Source organism: Astatotilapia calliptera, chromosome 8 (genome assembly GCF_964374335.1).
Source record: "Astatotilapia calliptera chromosome 8, fAstCal68.1, whole genome shotgun sequence".
In the NCBI taxonomy this organism is placed as follows: Eukaryota; Metazoa; Chordata; class Actinopteri; order Cichliformes; family Cichlidae; genus Astatotilapia; species Astatotilapia calliptera.
In genome coordinates, this window is record NC_137429.1 from 14,891,269 (window position 1) to 14,911,568 (window position 20,300).

A 20,300-nucleotide genomic window follows, 5' to 3' on the forward strand; every position below is an offset into this window, starting at 1 on the left:
TGAATCACACAATCGCACTATTTTAGATTCAAACTACACTTGTCTTACCCTTTTTTTTCTTTAGTGCTTGACAAGTGTGGATCTAGAAAAAGTAGAAACCACATATTCATTCACTTTACAAACACAATGTTTCGTCCTCTGATTTATTGTAGCCTCATACTTGCCAACGATTTTTTGGAAAAAGATGTATGCTGGTTATTTTGTGTCTGTCAGGGATGGAGAGCCAGAGGGTTTTAAAGTGATGAGTCGTGTAAGAGAATATAAATACAGGACACCAACAACAAAGCTCAGTCGGTGCTCTGCCACATGGTGAGATGAAATCATATGATGCCAGAAGACTGTCCTATTTCAAAGTTTGTCATCTGTTTTAACAGAAAAACCATCTTCCATCCAGTCCTCCAAAACATCTACACCACCGGTTAGACTCTTGCCCTAATTCCTGTGACTGCTGGGATTTCATTGTGCTGTGATGTGCCATCAGAGTCTAGCATCCAAATAGCATAATTAAATTCTCTATATCAATAAATCAGATTCAATTCAGTCTAATGATCTGTCCTTATTGAACTAAAATGATAGCATCACACAGCCGCTGCAGATTTGTCAGCTGCAGATCTATGATGTGAATCTCCTGCCCTACCACATCCCAAATGCGCGCTACTGGGTTGATGTCTGGTGACTGTGAAGGCCATTTGACTACACTGAACTCATTGTCATGTTAAAAAAAAAACAGTCTGAGATGAATGTGTGCTATCCATCTGTTCTCCATACCTTGGTTGTAACAAGTGGTTATTTGCCTTCCCATCATCTCAAAGTGGTCTGGCCATTATCCTCTGACCCCTGCCATCAAAAAGACATTTTCACCCAGAGAACTGCGGCTCACTGGATGTTTTCTCTGTTTCACATCATTGTCAGTAAATCCTAAAGATGGTTGTGTGTGAAAATCCCAGCAGATCAGCAGGTTCTAAATTCCTCGGACCAGCTCGTCTGGGACCAACAACCATACCACATTCAAAGTCACTTACATCACCAGCAGGTTGCATTAACCAAGTTTGCATACATAAATAAATTGAGTTCCAGCCATGTGTTTGGCTGATTAAATACTTGCATTAATAAGCAGCTAAACAGGTGTACCTAATAAAGTGTCCAGTGTATATGTCACAAATACTGTATACTTTTATATACAACATATTTTGTGTTCATTTGGCAGTTAAGTGGATGATGTTTTTATTGAATTTCTCTATCATGTCAAATGATATAATGTGGGATTTATAATGCACAAGAGATTGCCTACTGAATATCGCGCCAGGCCAGAAATAATGAAACGGCTGCTTTGAATCGAAGCCAAATACCCATACTTAGGAGGACTCTGCATCATTCACTCGAGACTTAAAGTAGTACTTGAATTGTTAAAGTTTAACAATAGTAGAATAAAAATAATCAAGGCCTTGGCAGAGTGCGTACCCTTAATCTCAGCGTTCAAAACCAGGTTTTAATCTTAAACTGTGATGTTTTTGCTTGAAAATGCAATCCATGGTCTTATGGACACACACAAAGTAGTACAGATGGTTTTTAATGACATCATTATCATCATAACAGAAAAATACCTGCAGTAGTCTTTATAGTAAATGTTTTTTTGGGGGATGGGGAGATTCTGGGTGTACTCAAATAAATTTTAGAAAGGTGCAGACCCAGACAGGTGATGTGTGGTTTTGCTCCATTTTCTGTTTCATTTCTTTGCCAGAATAGATAATGGGATTGCAGAGTGATACAGAAAGAAAAGGCGAGGTGAAGGTTGCCAATAGTAATAGTCATTATTGGAAAATCAACATTTCAATCTCAGACCATGGGGATTTTCTCAATTATCTGCCATGCCCTTGAACAAGACACTCAACATTTCTTGTCACTTTTAGTTACTTTTACTCATCAACGTGTAAGTTGGAGAAACACCCCCAGAAAAGATCCCCAACTCTCCTGCCATGAACTCTCCTGACTGACTTTAATAATGAAAGTTGCACAAAGAAAGAGAAAGCCAACGATACTGAGCTCAGAGCTGATTTTGAATGCAGATACTTTTGTCCAGTTCTTTCATCAAGTGTGGCAACATGGCCAAATAACAATAACAATGCCTTTGATTGCCTGACTTACGAGGGAGGACACTCCAATCAGTGCAAAACAAGCTTTTCATTTTCGGAGTTGTTGGCAACATGAGAGCGCGTCATGGACTCTTTGATGAAAAGCTGCTGTTTTGGAGCCAAAATTGGGCTGGTAGTAATTTCACACTGACAGGAAAGAAACAACCTCTGCCTTCTCGAGTTTATTGAGAAAATTTGACCAAGAAGTTTGGTTCAATGGCTAACCCCATAAAAAGTTTGAACTTTCAGATTTTGTGCAAAACTCTTGAACAATCACTCATTTCTTTATATTTTGTTAGAAAAATGTGAAATAGTTGCCTTGGTTTAATGAAAAATCTGCAAATATATCTGGAAATACAGTCGATTAGGCAAAAACAGAGTTTGTACAACTCTGATGAACTTGAAAGTGAATATTCGGTATGAACAACTTCATTCTTCAGCACAGCCTTAGGCAAGGTTTCTTGTAATTTTTGTGAGTAGTCTTCAGGAATAGTTCTCCAGGCTTCTTGAAGGACATTCAAAGCTCTTCTTTGGATATTGGCTGTGTTTTGTTCTGTTCTCTGTAAAGATGAACCAATACTACTTCAGATCTGGTGTTACTTTTATGCATTTGTAATTATTCAATTTTGACAACAACACTGGCTCAAATGCAGCACCAGACCGTGAGTCTCCACTGTATTGGCTGCCGACACTCACTGCTCTACCTCTCTCCTGACCTTCTCCATACATAATGACGACAATTTCAAATTTGGATTCATCACTACGACTGTGCTCACTTTTAGTTCAGTTCTTTTGGCATATTTCAGCCTGATGTAGCATATCTCAGCTTTTTCTTATTGTTTCCATTCCTTAAGAATGGCTTCATGACAGCCACCCTTCCACTCAGACCATTCCTGATGAGGCTTCAGTAAACAGAAGATGGATCAGCTGAAATGCCAGATGTGTCTCTCAGGTCCTAAGTCAGGTCATTTTCCTATTTCTTATTTATTTCTGACTTTGCTGCTTTGAATTGGGTTTTGGGTGAGGGTTTAGGTCTGCCATTTCTTCCTTTGTCTGCCACTTATCCAGTCCATGCTAAGATATGCCAGGTTTTCAGCTAATAGCTCTTTAGGAATCACCTTCTTGGGGCAAAATACTATTTCATGCTTGTCAAACTGTGTTAACTTTGGCATTTTTCATAGATTCAAAAAAAGAAATTGGAACAAATTCTGTGTTTTTGCAACACTCTGCTTGTCAGGTACTGAAAATGAATGAAAACACAATGTAGAAAAACTTTGAAAGGCATTCAGAAAGCCTGGAAAACAACTGCTCAAGATCACTTGAAAAAAAATTACAAGAAAGTCTGTCTCCTTGAAAGCCAGACTTGTATAGTATAGCCAGACACTATACTACTGCCACAATGCAAATGTTTTACTGTTACCAATTAGGCAAACTCAACTATTGAGGAACTATCCTGCAAAAAGATGTGTTGCACTGTTTGATGATATTTGTGAAATATTAAAACAATAGGGCAACTTAAGGCCATTTTAGGTACTGGTTGACAAACTGGTTTGATGCCCCATCAGTGGCAGTATGAAAAAGTACAACAATAATACCGTAAAAAACATCAGGAAATATCATCTTTGCAGGGTGACCTCAGTCACCTGGTGTGTCCTCATTTGTAGTTGGAGAGAAACTCCCTGGAAATCTAGAAAACTGAACTTTTTAACACTATTTAACCTTTTTAAAGGGTGTATTTTGACTCTAGACCTTGACATTTACCTATCCCAAACCAAGTAGTACCTCCTAACAATGGCCATGTCATTCCGTAAGTGACACGGCCCTATATGCTGTGTCAGGAACTTTGTATAAGGAATTTCAGACAATTTTTCAAAAAACTGTTTGACAGCTGATCACATGATATTAACAAGAAAATCTGACATACCAGTAACATCTCAAGATCAATTTGTAGCATTAATCAAGGGATAAATGTACAATTTGAACTACTTACACTTTGCTGCACAGCCCAACATAACAGGATTGGGCATCCGTAGCAAAATTCCCAATTTTCCACTCATTTTTGTGAATACTAGCTTTTATTGTGAGGGGAATATCCAAACCTCATACCAGGTGTAAAGCTTGGTGGTGGAAATGTTTGGAGCTACTTTACTGCCTTGGAGACTCAGCAGCTTGCGGTCCTTGATTCAACTATAAATATTCTATTCTGCATCATATCAAAGAGTATTTGAAGGTAATGTGTGGCCATCTGTCCAAAAGTTGAATCTGAAATGGAAGTGGAGTGTTCAACAGAATGATGACACTAAATACAAAGCAGAAAGAAGAAAGAGAAGGCTGTGGAGTTAAAACACAGAATTAAAGACATATTTAGTTAAAAAAATTACAATAATTACAGAGCTGAGGAAGAAGGGTGATATTATAAGAAATATTCTAATAAATTTTAAGGAAAAAAAGCATTCCTGAGATTAAAGTCAAGAAATCTGTGATGGGGTGTTATTATGACAATAGATTGGTGCAGTTAAGTGAAATAACTAAACAGACATCTTTAAAAAGTGCATGCAAGAAAACCTTTAAACACCACTGATGACTGTGAACTTTGGAATGGGAAAAAATAATGAAAAATATCTGTGAGCCGATATCAGAGGCAATTATGCCAAACGCTTACAACAATTCGTTTTTCCTTAAGGAGGCAGTACCATCTGAGTTTGAGAGTGTACTTGCTTTTCATCTATTGATATTTTTGTTTAAAGATAATTACCACCTCCCACCTTTATCTACAGGCACTGTTTCAAAGAGGATCAAATGTTTTCTTGTCCAAATAAGTCTAAAAATAATCCCAATAATTTCTATTAATTTCACGTCTGTATCTTTATCTTGTCAAAATGACAATGGGGGAACCACATATGGGAAAGAGAGAAAGAAATAAAGTGGCAAATGAACAAATAAGAAAGCAAAGATAAGCCAGTCCAGTTATTATTTAGGCTGAATGCAGAAATAAAGATAAACAGATGTTTAATGGAGTAATTACTCCTGTGCACTTTTTTAGAAATATCTCAGATATATCTGGAGATCGTGATGATTCATTTGACAGCCGCGGCTGACAAAAAAAATTGAGCTGAGATAAAGAAATGCATAAGCGAGAGGGAGAGAGAATAAGACGAGGGCAGAACAACAAGCTGAAAAATAAATCTGAGCGACAGTGAGTCAGAGAAACTGAAAGACAAGAGTCAGCAGAGAGAAAGGGAGACGCTGAGATTGTTGCTCATTCATCCAGACTTGCAAACAACAGAGTTACAGAGTCTGAGACAGACGAGGGAGATGGGGAAGAAGAAGAGAAAGCGAGGCAAAGAGAAGAGGATCTTGTTCGGCAGAGAGATCACAGCAATACAGATCTATTTACAGATTAGTAATGGTTCTGACTTTGTGTGTGTGTGTGTGTGTGTGTGTGTGTGTGTGTGTGTGTGTGTGTGTGTGTGTGTGTGTGTGTGTGTGTGTGTGTGTGTGTGTGTGTGTGTGTACAGCAGGTACCAACACCTACAATGTCAAACTCAGAGACACACACACACGGCAAACATACCCCTTTGGCAGGTTATCTTCGTATCCCCCGAGTAGAAAGCAAAACCTTCCTGCTCTTGCATTGTGTTTATTATCAGTTGTAATGGGCTGCAGGTGTTTTTGCGCCATCTAGAGAGTGTAAATATAAAGCTTTTGATTTTTATCTCTGGGATTGTGATGCAAGAATTAATTGCAAAACTAGAAACATGGAGTCATTCTGTAAAATTTGATACTTAATACTAGAAACAGAATGCCTTCCCAGTCATGTTTGACCAGGTCTGCCATTCTATGTCTGGAGAATTCCACCTGTTTTCTGCTGCTCGTCTGTGTTCGGGTCATGGGGGCAACAGTCTAAGCAGCGATATCAGACCTCCCTTTCACCTGGCCATCTTTTTAAGTGTAATTTATGGTTCTGCAAATGTGCACCTGCTGCAGACACACTCCTGTGGAGTCTTTCAAAATCCTGACTGTCTATCTGCAGAATTCTGATTGGTTGTCAAGTTCACAGAGAAAAAAAATTCAAAGATCAGAAAATACAATTTGAAAAGCACTGACAGTGGCTGCAGTGATCAGTCTTCATTGTTATTAATGCTCAGTTTCAATTCAGCTCTTTGAATGTTATAATTCTGCTGGGTGACAGACCAACAACAACAAGACTACCCACTGATCGGTTGTAACACCAACTTTGTATACTGTCTCTATCTGACAACAGAGCTCTCTGCATTTAGACGGGCTAATTCCAGATGACCAGCAGACTGAGAATATGCTACTCCTGCTGGACCATCAGTTCCTCTTCTGCTCCTTTGTGGAAACACCAAGGTATTCCAAGCCAATCAATAGACATAATCTTTCAACAATGTCCTGGGTCTCCCCCCATTAGGGTATACACAATTTTATTACCTAGGAGGTGTCAAGGAGTTATCGTATGCAGATGGCCAACCCACCTCAATTGGTTCCTTTCACCACTTCGCAGCAGATAGAAATTCTTTTCATAAAAAGTATTCACAGAATTGGTGACAAATGACAGCGCTGGCAGAGTCCAACACCCACCAGCAACAGATCTGACAAACGAGCAGCTCTTCTCCTGGTCCACTAAACACATGTAGACTGCCTGGGCAAACTCAGATATCCTTGAGAGGATAAAGAGCTGGTATGCTGTTCCATCACCAGGATGGAAAACTCTGAGTATCCGAGGCTCAACTAACAGACTCGCTCTCCTCTTCAATAGCTTAACCTCCAGACCTCCTCGCTGTTGAAAAGATATCTCAACCACAACAGCCCCACAGCAGATCCTCAAACAGATCTCGTCCAACCCAGGAGCCCGCAACCTCACCGACCACTGACGTTGTCGTCTCCTTTGTCCCCAGAATGTGCTTCCATTAAGAAGGCACACCAGTGGATTCTCAAAGTACTTAAACCTTCATTCTCGGGATTCAACAGCACCTCCCTGCAGTACACGTGTGAGCAGAGCATTGGTTCCCCTTCCAGAGTCACATGTCAGTTTGTCAGAATTGCTCCAAGGCCGTTTTCTGCAAGTTAGCTAAGCTTGATATGACTCCTTCCGCAGATTTATGACTCCATTTAGCTTGGGTGTCCACCATTTAGGTCAAGAGTTACAGCTACAGCTGGCACTGACCACCTTACTGCAAGGACCGCAGGATAAATGGGGTGTATGTAGCCTAAACTGGGAAACTTGGCCTGTCTTACTTTTCAGCCAAACTGCCAAAACAAAAAATGTTACTCTGTACTTTCATCATACCAAACATAAAAACCCCAAACAAACATGGGCAAAATTTAATTAGATCAATCGCAATCAGTGACAATGAAGAGATTTATTTTGCTGTTGTCTTACCAGACGCAGTAAAAACACAGAAAATGAAACAGATAAAGAAACACCACAGACTGTAACAGGTCTGCCTCACAGGAGCTTGGCCTCCTCATCAGTTGTTTCCTAATATTCCCTTTCATGAATATGATGGTGTGGGGCTGAAGATTCCAGTTTTATCTAACTGCAAATCTTATCCTGTTCATGCTGGCTTCATAATAGCACTCGATGGTCACCAGGCACATGCTGATTTTGAACACTATCATCTTGAGCAAGAAACTGTACTGGCAAATGTACCGGCAAATGCATCTGATGTCAGTTTATGACAGAAATCATCACAGACACATTCAATTTATTAGTTCATCGAGCTTTACCTATTCTTGTCATAACTGGTAAATTGTTTTCCACGTGTGGGTGTACCCCTTCAGACTCCTTCAGATAGGACTACGACTCCGTTAGAAGATTAAATTTTAATGTCTTCTGGGGGAAACTTCAGCTTTATAAGAGAAATGGGATTGAACTAGAAAAAAGTATGCTAGTATGAAGATGAACATGAATATAAAATTTATTAAAAAGCTGTTTCAGCTCACTAGAAATTCATTGTGTGGCTAGCAGTTGGAAATGTCATCAGCTCGTCTTCCTCCCGTTCCACTGGCGCCTTCAGGTTGCGCAGCTGAGCTAGCTGTGCCACCAGTTACCACCGGCTGTCTCTACCATGTTTTGCAGCTGCAGTGCAGTGGCCTTGAGTAATTTGTAATTGTTACATTATGTTAAAGCACCTGAAACTCAAGATGAGCACGCTCCAGTGCCCACTCTTGCCCGCTGTCTCTTTGTTGTCACATCAGAAGTTTTGTCTGAGGTAACTCCACTGCCTCACCCTGAAAGATGACAGGTGTTACGAGCATCCTTCTGTTGGCATTTAGCTTTGAGTGGCAGGATAATAACACAGCAGAACCAAGAAGTATAGACAAAAATAGCTCCAGGGTGCACATTTAAAAAAATAAAATAAATAAAAGATGCAGGCTGCATCTATTTTACATGTATATTTTGGTTAAAAAACACTCGGATCAAAGCGGAGTGGACCATTTATAGCACAAATCGGTATGCAGATGAATTGAGCTCAGTACTCCGGAGACGAATCCAAGAAAGTATGCAACAGACTCCTCAGGGACCGCAATAAACCTCCCCTGGGGTATAACGGAAGAGAATATTTGTCATGCACAATGCAAGAGATGTCAGAATCATCATTATTATTAGCAAAAGTGGCAGCAGGGAGAAAGCATGGCCAAAAGCAGCTGATTAGTTTGAATCTAACTGGAGATCAGCGCTTATGAAACAAAAAGAAAACGCCTAAACTTAAGACCAGAGAGCACAAATATTTGTGTCATAACACATTTTACAGTCAACAAATTGTTATTCCCCTTAAGGGATTTTGCCAAAATTACTGTAGCGGGGGAGAAGTTCTGAGCTTTGTATTTTATTCAATAAAAAAGCAAGTTGTCCCCAAATTATTAATACTTTCCAGGCATAGCAAAATGTTATTCCAGCCACTCTGTGTTTTCACATACAGAGCTGCATAATAAAGAGTATAACAGCTCTTTGAGAAGTCTGCAGCTGCTGATGGACTGCATTGTTCATGCACTATGACATGAACAAAAGCCATAATTTTATGTAACTATTTGATCTTTTATTTATTTAAAAAACTCAAGTGTAAGAATGACATATTAGATTAATCTTTTTTGAAGTTACAAACCCCTTTTTCTGCTCTCTTACAAAACAATTAAGACTTCCCTTCTCTTCAAAGAAAAAAGGAATAGCTCTCCGTCTTTCCTGCATTAGAACAATCAGTACCTTAATATTTTGTTCTCTGCTGATCTTATATGCAGAGCACAGATCTCTTGATGTGTGTGTTGATGAACATTGTGGTATTTCTAAATTAAATATCAATGATGTGTCAATAATACACATAGTAGGATAATATTATAAATATACCTGTGAAGTCTTGTGTTGGCTACGGAAAAACACAGAGTTCTAGATGAATCTGACGATAGCCTTAAAAAAATTACTTATTAATTAAAATAAATCTGTAGATATTGTGATATTATTATTATTGGAAATTGTTCTGTCAGCCCGGATCAATAGGCTGCATGGATGATTATATAAAAGTTTGCTTATTCATCCCAGAAACTGTTCCTATGCCGGGATTTGGGTTTTATTCAGTTTCATTGAATTCAGTTTTATTTACAGAGCGCCAAATCACAACAACAGATGCCTCAAGGCACTTTTTCTTATAAGGTGAAAACTCAGTAACAACAACAATAACATTCCTTACCACAACACTTCCTTTCATTTAAGGACATTTTTTATTCTGATAAACAAGACATCTGCTCTTTTGCTGCTGCAGCTCATCTGCATCAAGGTTGGATATGCTGTGCATACAAAGACAATCTTCTGCAGACCTTGGTTGTAACAAGTGGTTATTTGAGTAACTGCTGCCTTCCTATCAGCGCAAAGGAGTCTGGTCTGGACCTCCGGCATCAACAAAAGAACTGCCGCTCACTAGTTATTCACTTCAACGACCTTTCTTCCCCATGCTGGTGCTCAGTTTAGACTTCAACAGGTCATTGAGATCATGCTTGCAGGCCTAGATGCACTAAGTTGCATCCATTTGATTGGCTGATAGACATTTGAGTTACAAGCAGTCCAACAGGTGTACCTAATTAATTGGCAAGTGAATGTATTTCAGCCACACTGAGCTCTTATTACTCCCTAGTACTTTAAACTGTAAACTGATGTTACTTTAATATTTTGGTAATATTTGAATTCAATCGCTATCATTTGCTTGTGTGCAGAAAAATCCTCAGTGAGATTATATGGTCAAATTAGCCATGTTTTCTTACATTGTGCTGAAAAAGCACAAAGATTGTCAAGTCCACAGGAGATATAAAGTTCTGGAAAAGTGCTGAATTTTAAAAGGGCGCCTGTATGGGAACTCTGCAATTAGACAGCCCCAACCAATTAAAACCTCTACCTGGATCAAGCTGCTGTAAGCTTTAATCTACCAGAGGACTCTATTTAGCAGCAGTCTGACATATGAAGACCGTGAGAAGTCATACGTAATTGTCCGTATTGTTCTCGGTTATCTATCCACTGGGTGGGAGCTGGGTTGGGTAACTGAGGCGTCCGCCCTCCTCCCCTCACTGCTTGCAGAGATAAGAGATGAAAAAACCACAAAACACCACCAGTCACCCTCAGCTTAAGGGAGTCACACTTGCTTACAATGGCTGAGTCAAAGTAGTAAGTACAGCAATAAATTCTGTTTTCCATTAACTGAACATCTAAAGTTTCAGTATTGAGTACAGAGGAATATACGGGAACTTTAGGGCATTAAAAATGTCTTTCAGTGATGAGAAACTGCCAGATGACAAGAATAGTAGCTTTAAGAAGAGCAAAAAGAAGAAAAAGGGGGACGATGCCTGGAGACCACAGGGGCCAAGAGACCCATTCGCCATGGTTTGTTTTTTTGTGCATGGTTGACTGTGATATTCAATATGTTTTGTTTGTGGACTATGAATATTTGGCTGCTGGAAACATTTCGTTTTCAGTGCATTTGTATTCTAGCTGTAGCTGATTTTTCTTTCTTTTTGACGGTCAAACTTTTACTTTCTTAGGTGGGATATTTGCACAATGACCTGTCCTTTCAATGTCCTGTTCTGTACTAGCTGGATGCTTTGCCAGAGAACAAGCAGCAGGAGATCCAGAGAGCCCTTCACCTCTTCTCCTTGGAGCCAGGTCTGCCAAAGACCCTGCAGCAGGCCAAAAAACACACCTACTGCTTTTGGGACACGCAACCTGTCCCTAAACTGGGTAATCCGTCTTTTAGAAAAAGTCTACCTAAGAAAGCACTAATAAAAACACTAAACTTTTTCTTTCGTCTGTCAGCTATAATTCTGGCAGCTGTGGGTTAGCTTAGCTTAGCACAAATAGAAAATTTAAACAAGCTTGTCCAAGTGTCCAAAGATAGCAAAATCTTTATAAACTTTGATTTTAGCAGACTAGACAAACAAGGCATTATAAGAAAGGCGGTTTAATAGTCAAGGTAATTATGGAGCTTTAGCTATCCCAATATGATTAGGTTACTTGTTTCTGTGTCCAGTTTCTATGCTAATCTGTAAGATAACTGGCTATATACAATTAAGGACTTAGTGGAGTCAGAGTCTTGTTCACCAACAGGAAACTCCCGTGGTTGCAAAAATAACTCCAGTTACAAAGGAGTCAATAGGAAAACAATAATTCCATGTACATGAAAGTATAGTGACTGTCTTCTGTTGAGTTCACAGTCACACTTGTAGTTTCAATCCTTACTGAATAGACTGAAATGTTGATTTTTCAAATTATGGCCCATAGCTGAGTCAAAAACAGAGCTATAAGTAAATGAAACTGGCTATACAGAAGGAAGCCTTGCTAATGGTTTCTAGCCCAGCACAGTAAACTGTGCAGTGGTTGTGACATCTGATTGTAATACTGGTTTAATTCCTTTCGGTTCACTCACACTCACTACAGCATTAGTGTGCAGTGTCCTTGGGGTTTTCAGTAAGTTCCACCCTTCACTCATGAGGTCTGGATTTGAAACAAAGATGGAGGGAGCCATAAGCAAGGTTACATGATGGGGTTTTGCTAACCAATATGGGGGGGCTAAGTCTATCTTTTACATACAGCCTGGACTGGCTGCTTACTAAAGTCTGTATACAGAGAAAGAAGTAGTTTTGGACTGTATTGGTGCATTCTTACATTTTACAGCAAAACGTATCACAGCTACACATGTGGATTGTTAGTCGGCAAGATACAGGACCTCTTCTGGAAAACAGTGTTTTTTCTTTTCTCCCACTGTTTCTGGCATCTGTATGATACTGCATTCTCATTATGTGTATGTATATATATATATATATAAAAAAAAAAAACACCCAGCACGCCCCTGCGGGCGGTTTATCCTTCAAGCTCGGGTCCTCTACCAGAGGCCTGGGAGCTTGAGGGTCCTGCGCAGTATCTTAGCTGTTCCCAGGACTGCGCTCTTCTGGACAGAGATCTCCGATGTTGTTCCCGGGATCTGCTGGAGCCACTCGCCTAGCTTGGGAGTCACCGCACCTAGTGCTCCGATTACCACGGGGACCAACGTTACCTTCACCCTCCACATCCTCTCGAGCTCTTCTCTGAGCCCTTGGTATTTCTCCAGCTTCTCGTGTTCCTTCTTCCTGATATTGCTGTCATTCGGAACCGCTACATCGATCACTACGGCCGTCTTCTTCTGTTTGTCTACCACCACTATGTCCGGTTGGTTAGCCACCACCATTTTGTCCGTCTGTATCTGGAAGTCCCACAGGATCTTAGCTCGGTCATTCTCCACCACCCTTGGGGGCATCTCCCATTTTGACCTCGGGACTTCTAGGTTATACTCGGCACAGATGTTCCTGTACACTATGCCGGCCACTTGGTTATGGCGTTCCATGTATGCCTTGCCTGCTAGCATCTTGCACCCTGCTGTTATGTGCTGGATTGTCTCTGGGGCATCTTTACACAGCCTGCACCTGGGGTCTTGCCTGGTGTGATAGACCCCAGCCTCTATGGATCTTGTACTCAGAGCTTGTTCTTGTGCTGCCATGATTAGTGCCTCTGTGCTGTCTTTCAGTCCAGCTTTGTCCAGCCACTGGTAGGATTTCTGGATATCAGCCACCTCCTCTATCTGCCGGTGGTACATACCGTGCAGGGGCCTGTCCTTCCATGATGGTTCCTCGTCTCCCTCCTCTTTCTTGGGTTTCTGCTGCCTGAGGTATTCACTGAGCACTCGGTCAGTTGGGGCCATCTTCCCAATGTATTCTTGGATGTTCCTTGTCTCATCCTGGACTGTGGTGCTGACACTCACCAGTCCCCGGCCCCCTTCCTTCCGCTTAGCGTACAGCCTCAGGGTGCTGGACTTGGGGTGAAACCCTCCATGCATGGTCAGGAGCTTTCTTGTCTTTATGTCAGTGGCTTCTATCTCCTCCTTTGGCCAGCCTATTACCCCAGCAGGGTACCTGATCACGGGCAGGGCGTATGTGTTGATGGCCCGGATCTTGTTCTTACCATTCAGCTGACTCCTCAGGACTTGCCTGACCCTCTGCAGGTACTTGGTGGTTGCAGCCTTTCTAGCGGCCTCTTCATGGTTCCCATTTGCCTGCGGGATCCCCAGGTACTTGTAACTGTCCTCTATGTCTGCAATGTTGCCTTCTGGTAGTTCAATCCCCTCAGTTCTGACTACCTTCCCTCTCTTTGTTACCATCCGGCTACACTTCTCCAGTCCGAACGACATTCCAATGTCATTGCTGTATAGCCTGGTAGTGTGGATCAGTGAATCGATGTCTCGTTCACTCTTGGCATACAACTTGATGTCATCCATGTACAGGAGGTGGCTGACAACTGCTCCGTTCCGTAGTCGGTATCCGTAGCCAGTCTTGTTAATGATCTCACTGAGGGGGTTCAGGCCTATGCAGAACAGCAGTGGGGACAGAGCATCTCCTTGGTAGATCCCGCACTTGATGGTAACTTGTGCTATGGGCTTGGAGTTGGCCTCTAGTGTTGTACGCCACATCCCCATTGAGTTCCTGATGAAGGCTCTTAGGGTCCCATTGATCTTGTACAATTCTAGGCATTCCAGTATCCAGCTGTGGGGCATTGAGTCATAGGCCTTCTTGTAATCAATCCAGGCAGTGCACAGGTTGGTCAGTCTGGTCTTGCAGTCTCGGCTGATTGTTCTGTCTACCAGTAGCTGGTGTTTTGCACCTCTGGTATTCTTGCCAATTCCTTTCTGTGTCCCGCTCATGTATTGACCCATGTGCCTGTTCATCTTAGCCGAAATGATGCCTGACAGGAGCTTCCATGTAGTACTGAGGCAGGTTATTGGTCGGTAGTTGGAGGGGACCGGTCCCTTCTTGGGGTCCTTGGGGATCAGGACCGTCCGGCCTTCAGTTAGCCATTCCGGGTGTCTCTCGTTAACTAGCAGCTGGTTCATTTGTGCTGCCAGACGCTCGTGGAGTGCAGTCAGCTTCTTCAGCCAGTAGGCGTGAACCATGTCGGGCCCTGGTGCTGTCCAACTCTTCATACTGGAGACCCTTTCTTGGATATCTGCCACTGTGATGGTTACTGGACCCTGTTCAGGGAGGTCGCTGTGGTCTGCCCTCAGATCCACTAGCCACTGAGCATTGCCATTATGGGTTGCATCCTTCTCCCATATGCTCTTCCAGTATTGCTCCGTCTCCAGCCTTGGTGGTGCTGTTCTCTTATTGTTCCCTTGCCACTGAGAGTACACCTTTGCTGGTTCTGTGGAGAACAGCAACCCCGGTTCGAATCCGGGTCACGGCACCAAGCAGCTGGATAGCGTAGTGGTTAAACTACACGCCTTTGGAACAGAGGATCGCAAGTTCGATTCCTGCCTGGGGCGTCTGTATCCAGTAAGGGTCCTAAGGCTAGACCCCCTATGCTAAGCAAGCCTACCGCAGACATGAGCGAGACAGATAAATATGAAGGCATGCCGGCTCGGACGTCGCCCGGATCAACAAGGTCCGCGTCAGGTGTTGAGGAACCAGGGCACCCTGACGAAAAGTGGGCTACTGGAACAAGAAGGCATCGGTGGGCAAGGGACGAAAACAGGGCGTTGTTGGAATGCTACTACGCAAGTAACCCCGGCGGAAGGGGCTACATGAATAGGATGAGGGACCTATGGATTCTTCGATACCCAACATCCACAATGACGGCGAAACAACTAGTAGCTCAGTGTTCCAACATTCGAAAGAAGGGACTGCTCTCACAGCTAGAGATTGACGAGGTACAACACAAATGCTACGGCAAGGAGGAGTCAGGACGCCAGGTCAGGGGGGAGATATCATCACCCCCACCCGAGATTGGGTACATAGCCCCAAGTGCGATATATATATATAAAATTTTATGCTCAGCTGACCTTCCTTTTGCTTTTACATATGATAAGAAGTCCTGAAACACTGACTTTGTGTTGACCTTTTGAGAATATATTGTAAGTTTATAGTAGATAGTATAAAAAGTGCATTTGTACATCACTCCTTCATTCACTTGTACTGAGAATAGTGTTATCTGAATGTCATTCGATGCAGTCATGTCTATTTCTCTGCCCTCAGGTGACAGCATTACAACTCATGGCCCAATAGTAGAGGGTGAGGCAAGTATCCGGAAGGAGCCCTACTCACTACCTCAGGGCTTCTCCTGGGACACTCTGGACTCGAGCAGCCCTCCAGTGGTAAGTTATTTATTGTAGGTTGTTGTATGCAATAACAGAAAATATATGGCAGTCTTTTGCTAGCATTTCAGAAGTAAAGGACCAACTTCTTAGTGTGTGGCTCAGAAAAATCAAATGCTATTTAAAATAAAATGAATCCAATTCAGCGGTTTTCCATCATTTCAGTTGAGAGAACTATGCAGTCTGCTAAATGAGAACTACATGGAAGAAGATGATAACACGACCAGATTTGACTTCTCTCTGGAATATCTGCAGTGGTAAGCTCCGAAAAGATGTAGTGCCTTTTGATGTCTACTTTTTAGCATTAATACCTTTTAAAACCTCTTATCTAATAGAGAAACACACAGACATACACACACATACGGCTCAGGCATACTTCATAGATTTTTACAGATTCACAGCTGGACTCTGCTCTGTGTAATCACAGTGCTTTGCTTTCAGCCTCTGCATTACACCGAATTAAAACACTAAATGTCTTTAAAGGACATTTTTTCCCCAACCTGACCTAACACATCATATCTTTAACAAGCCTCTGCTTTAATGTCGTCACTGCTGTTTTGGTTTTTTTGTTTGGGTTTTTTTTTTGGCAGTGATCTCCATAAAGCAGTACCTTCGGGGCTACTAAATATAATAACATTTACTTTGAAATGAATAATTAGCGCTATCTTTCCAGGAATTGGCACAAGTGTTTGGCCCTGAGGTTGAAAAAACTGCTGCATTCATTCAGCCTCTGAATTCACATCATGCTGAGTTCTTTCTTTTTTTTTCAGGGTGTTGTGAACTATGTCTATATGAAATGAGTGTTGTGCTGCAAACAGCATTATTTGTTTTCCCTTAAGGGCTCTACAGCCTCCTAACTGGGTGGCTCACTGGCACTGCGGTGTGAGAGTAGACGCCAATAAGAAGTTAGTCGGCTTCATCGCTGCTGTTCCTGCAGATGTTCGCATTTATGAGATGTGAGTAGCTCATAAATATATGCAAAGATGTGTGTTTGTGTGAAGTCTGATGAGTGATGTCCGCATTCAGAGCACGTAACCGTGGCAATTTCCTCGTGAACATCTCAAAGCTGGGACTCAAAATGTTTCTGCAGGGAGAGGCGGGTGGTACAGGTCAAATTCCTGTGTGTTCATAAGAAGCTCCGCCTCAAGCGAATGACTCCAGTGCTGATCCGAGAGCTCGCCAGACGGGTCAACCAGCAGGGGCTCTGCCAGGCTGTCTACACCACTGGCATAGTACTGCCCACACCAACAAGCTCCTGCAGGTAGTAGCTGCCACACGTAGTTGAGTCACAATTTAAAGGCACGGTGCAAAAGGGAATAAAATCAGCACGTTTTTGTCACGTTGCCATGGATGCCAGACTCTTCCACCTTTATCTACAATAACTAATTATACATTTAGGTGATTGTGTATGCTTCACTTAGGTTACATTTCGTGTTCTATTTATGAAGGAACGTCTCTGTCAAATAAATCCTTTTAGACTTTGGCATCGCCCACTTAATCCTCGTAAGCTGATGGAGGTCAACCACCCAGCACTGAGACAGAGCATGAACCTGCAGAGAGCTCTGAAGTTCAACCGCTTACCTGAGGTTAGTCTGTGCCGCCATCTAGAGACAGAAGTTTACTGCTGCATGTTGCTACTGCAGCACTTCTCGAAAGCATTTCTCCTGTTTTCATTCACTTTGCTCGAATTATTTCCAAGGTGACAAAAGTGCAAGGTCTGCGCCCTATGACCAGAGAAGATATCCCGGGGATACATTCACTACTCCAGACAAACTTCTGCAAGTTTCACCTCAGCCCCATCTTATCCCTGCAAGATGTAGAGCATCTGTTGCTGCCGAGGGAGAATGTGATCGACACCTATGTGGTCGAGGTCTGACCTCACTGTATCTCTACTTTAAATTATATCGAAGAAGAAAAAAAAGTTTTTTCGCTGGGGTTCTTTTTTGGGGGGAATTTAAAATGATATTATGCTGTAGTCATTAAAAATGTATTTGCCTCCTCTCCTCCCACACAGGGTGATAATGGTGCCCTGACAGATATAGTGAGTTTCTATAGCTTCTCCTCGAGAGTGCTGAATCACCCGGTCCACACAAGCCTCAGAGGAGCTCGCCTCCTTTATGTTGTCTCTACTAGAACGAAGCTGGTCGACCTAATGGAGGACACCCTGGTCCTGGCAAAGTCTGTGAGTGTGTCACTGTAAAACCTTAGTTCATATAAAGCATGGGAGCCAGGGATCCTTTACAGAGGCCAAAGTACATCCTCATATTCGTTACCCTAGTCTCTGGTCTCTGGTTGGGTGGTGGCTGGAGCCTATCCCAGCTGTCGTAGGGCAAAAGGTGGAGTAATGCCTAGATAGGTTGCTAGTGTGTTGCAGGGCTAACAATTCACACTCCCATTCACACCTATGACCACTTTATATAACCATTTATCATCTAAAAACTGAATTATGTGCCATTATGTGTCACTCCACTTCATATGCTGTAAGCTATGAAGCTGTGTATAATTGATTTTGTGCATATAATGGTCACGTTATTGTTTTTCATCCCCTCGCTAACAGAAAGGTTGTGACGTCTTCTCTGCCATCGATGTGATGGACAACAAGAGTTTCCTGGAGAAGCTCAAGTTCAGTGTCATTGACCAGAGTGTTCATTACTACTTGTACAACTGGATGTGTCCTAATATGAGCCCAGACAAGGTATTCAGTGCATTAATGTTGCAATCAGTTAAGAGCCATTACTGTCATTTTTTACATTTACATGCAATGGTCCACCACTTTATTGTCTAATCTTGGGTCAAAGCACTGATGAGTTTTGCTTTGGGTCAGATTGTGGGTTCAGTGCATCAACTGTAAAGAAAAGTGGGACAGAAGTCCTCCACGGTGATGTGGAGAAAACCACTACTGCAGGTTATTGCTGCTCAAAGTTGTTCCACATGCTATTTAATCATTGGGTATACATCGTTTTTAACAGGACCCAATGGATTCCAGTGCTTGCAAATGCCTTAAATGCACATTTTTTAGACGACTAAGATTATAGTGAGGACAACGAGAAAATGATGCTACGTCTCACTTGATTTAACACCTTGTTGTATACTTTTTGAATTAGTTCATGGCCTCAAATCAACTTTCAAGACAGGTTTATTATAACATGATGTTTACTTTATAAAGTATAATCCCATTTAGATTAAAATAGACAATAAATGATTCTGGATGTGAATACTTTGTGTTTGACAAGTTGCTACATTATGAGTTGACAGCGTTACCGTTTTTTCACCCGTTTTGTCTTGTCAGGTATAAAAAGTAAATAAATAAAATGGCAATGTCAGAAACTGCTTAAAAATGTTTGCGAGTCCACCCTGTAAGGTTCAGTGTAGGTGTCTCCTGTCCTTGATAACTGTTGCTCATCAGTAATTCATATAATGGACGTGTGCTTCACAGGTTGGCCTTGTGTTCCCAAACTGACCTGCTACTGGACGAGGGCAGAGTGGCAGAGCGGTGAAGCGAGTGAAAGGACTTTCAGGAGACTGGACGTCAAACTGCATCAGTATCAGCAAAGGGGAATTTGGGGTTTCGGGAATAAAGGCTGAATTAAATTTCCAGATGCATTTCTGATTTTTATGGCAGTTATTCATTGGGTCCAGTTTTTTAGTAACAGGGACAAATTGTTTTTGACGTAAAGGAGAATTTGTGCTGTTCAGTAGATAGACCCTGCACATCCTAACACCTGTGTGTGTGTGTGTGTGTGTGTGTGTGTGTGTGTGTGTGTGTGTGTGTGTGTGTGTGTGTGTGTGTGTGTGTGTGTGCGCACGCACACTCGCAGAAGGGCATGTCGCTGTATTAGTCTATTAGCCTCTGACTAATAGAGGAAACTCATATAACCTGTGATGGCATGACTCTTGTTAGAGTGCAACCAGCACAAAAACATGATTGGAAGACAAAGGCATTAGAGTCACACTCACACACACACACAGTTGTGTTTTCATATCTTTCTGGGGACATCTAATTAACATAATGATATCCCTAGCCACTTACCCTAACACCCTAACCATAAAAAATGAATGCCTGACCCTAATCCTTACCCTAACCATAACCTATTTGTAACACTGACACTAAAACCACATTTTGAGTCTCAAAAATACTTTCAAACTCATGGGGACGTGGACTTTGGCCCCATAAGGGATGTTGGTCCCGACAAGTACAGTAAATTTCCAATTTTTGGTCCCCACAAAGATATGTAAACACAGTACACACACACGCACGTACACAAACCAGTCTGTCTTCTTATCTGCTCTTGCTATTCCCTTTTAGTTTCCAAGTACACCATGACAGGAATGAAGCCATTCAAGTTAAATCTCAACTAGGCATGATTTGTTCCAGAAGTGTGAAAGTGAAACATTAATGAGCATTTCTGGGGGGGTTTCTCTGTAGGGCTAACAGTCAGCAAAGAAGCCAAAGGTAAATGCTGTAAAGTGAACAATGCTCTCACAATCT

At 42.0% G+C, this 20,300-nt stretch overlaps 1 protein-coding gene across 1 annotated transcript; it reads left to right on the forward strand.

The window, feature by feature from the left end:
• Positions 1–10,656: 10,656 nt before the first annotated feature.
• LOC113013090 (glycylpeptide N-tetradecanoyltransferase 2-like) lies at positions 10,657–19,408 on the forward strand. Its single transcript, XM_026153698.2, has 12 exons — positions 10,657–10,806; positions 10,914–11,022; positions 11,232–11,376; positions 15,693–15,811; positions 15,977–16,068; positions 16,651–16,767; positions 16,902–17,072; positions 17,289–17,397; positions 17,511–17,681; positions 17,826–17,993; positions 18,369–18,506; positions 19,248–19,408. The coding sequence occupies exons 1-12, from the start codon at positions 10,790–10,792 to the stop codon at positions 19,269–19,271; spliced, it is 1,380 nt and encodes a 459-aa protein (XP_026009483.2). The 5' UTR covers positions 10,657–10,789; the 3' UTR covers positions 19,272–19,408.
• Positions 19,409–20,300: the final 892 nt, after the last annotated feature.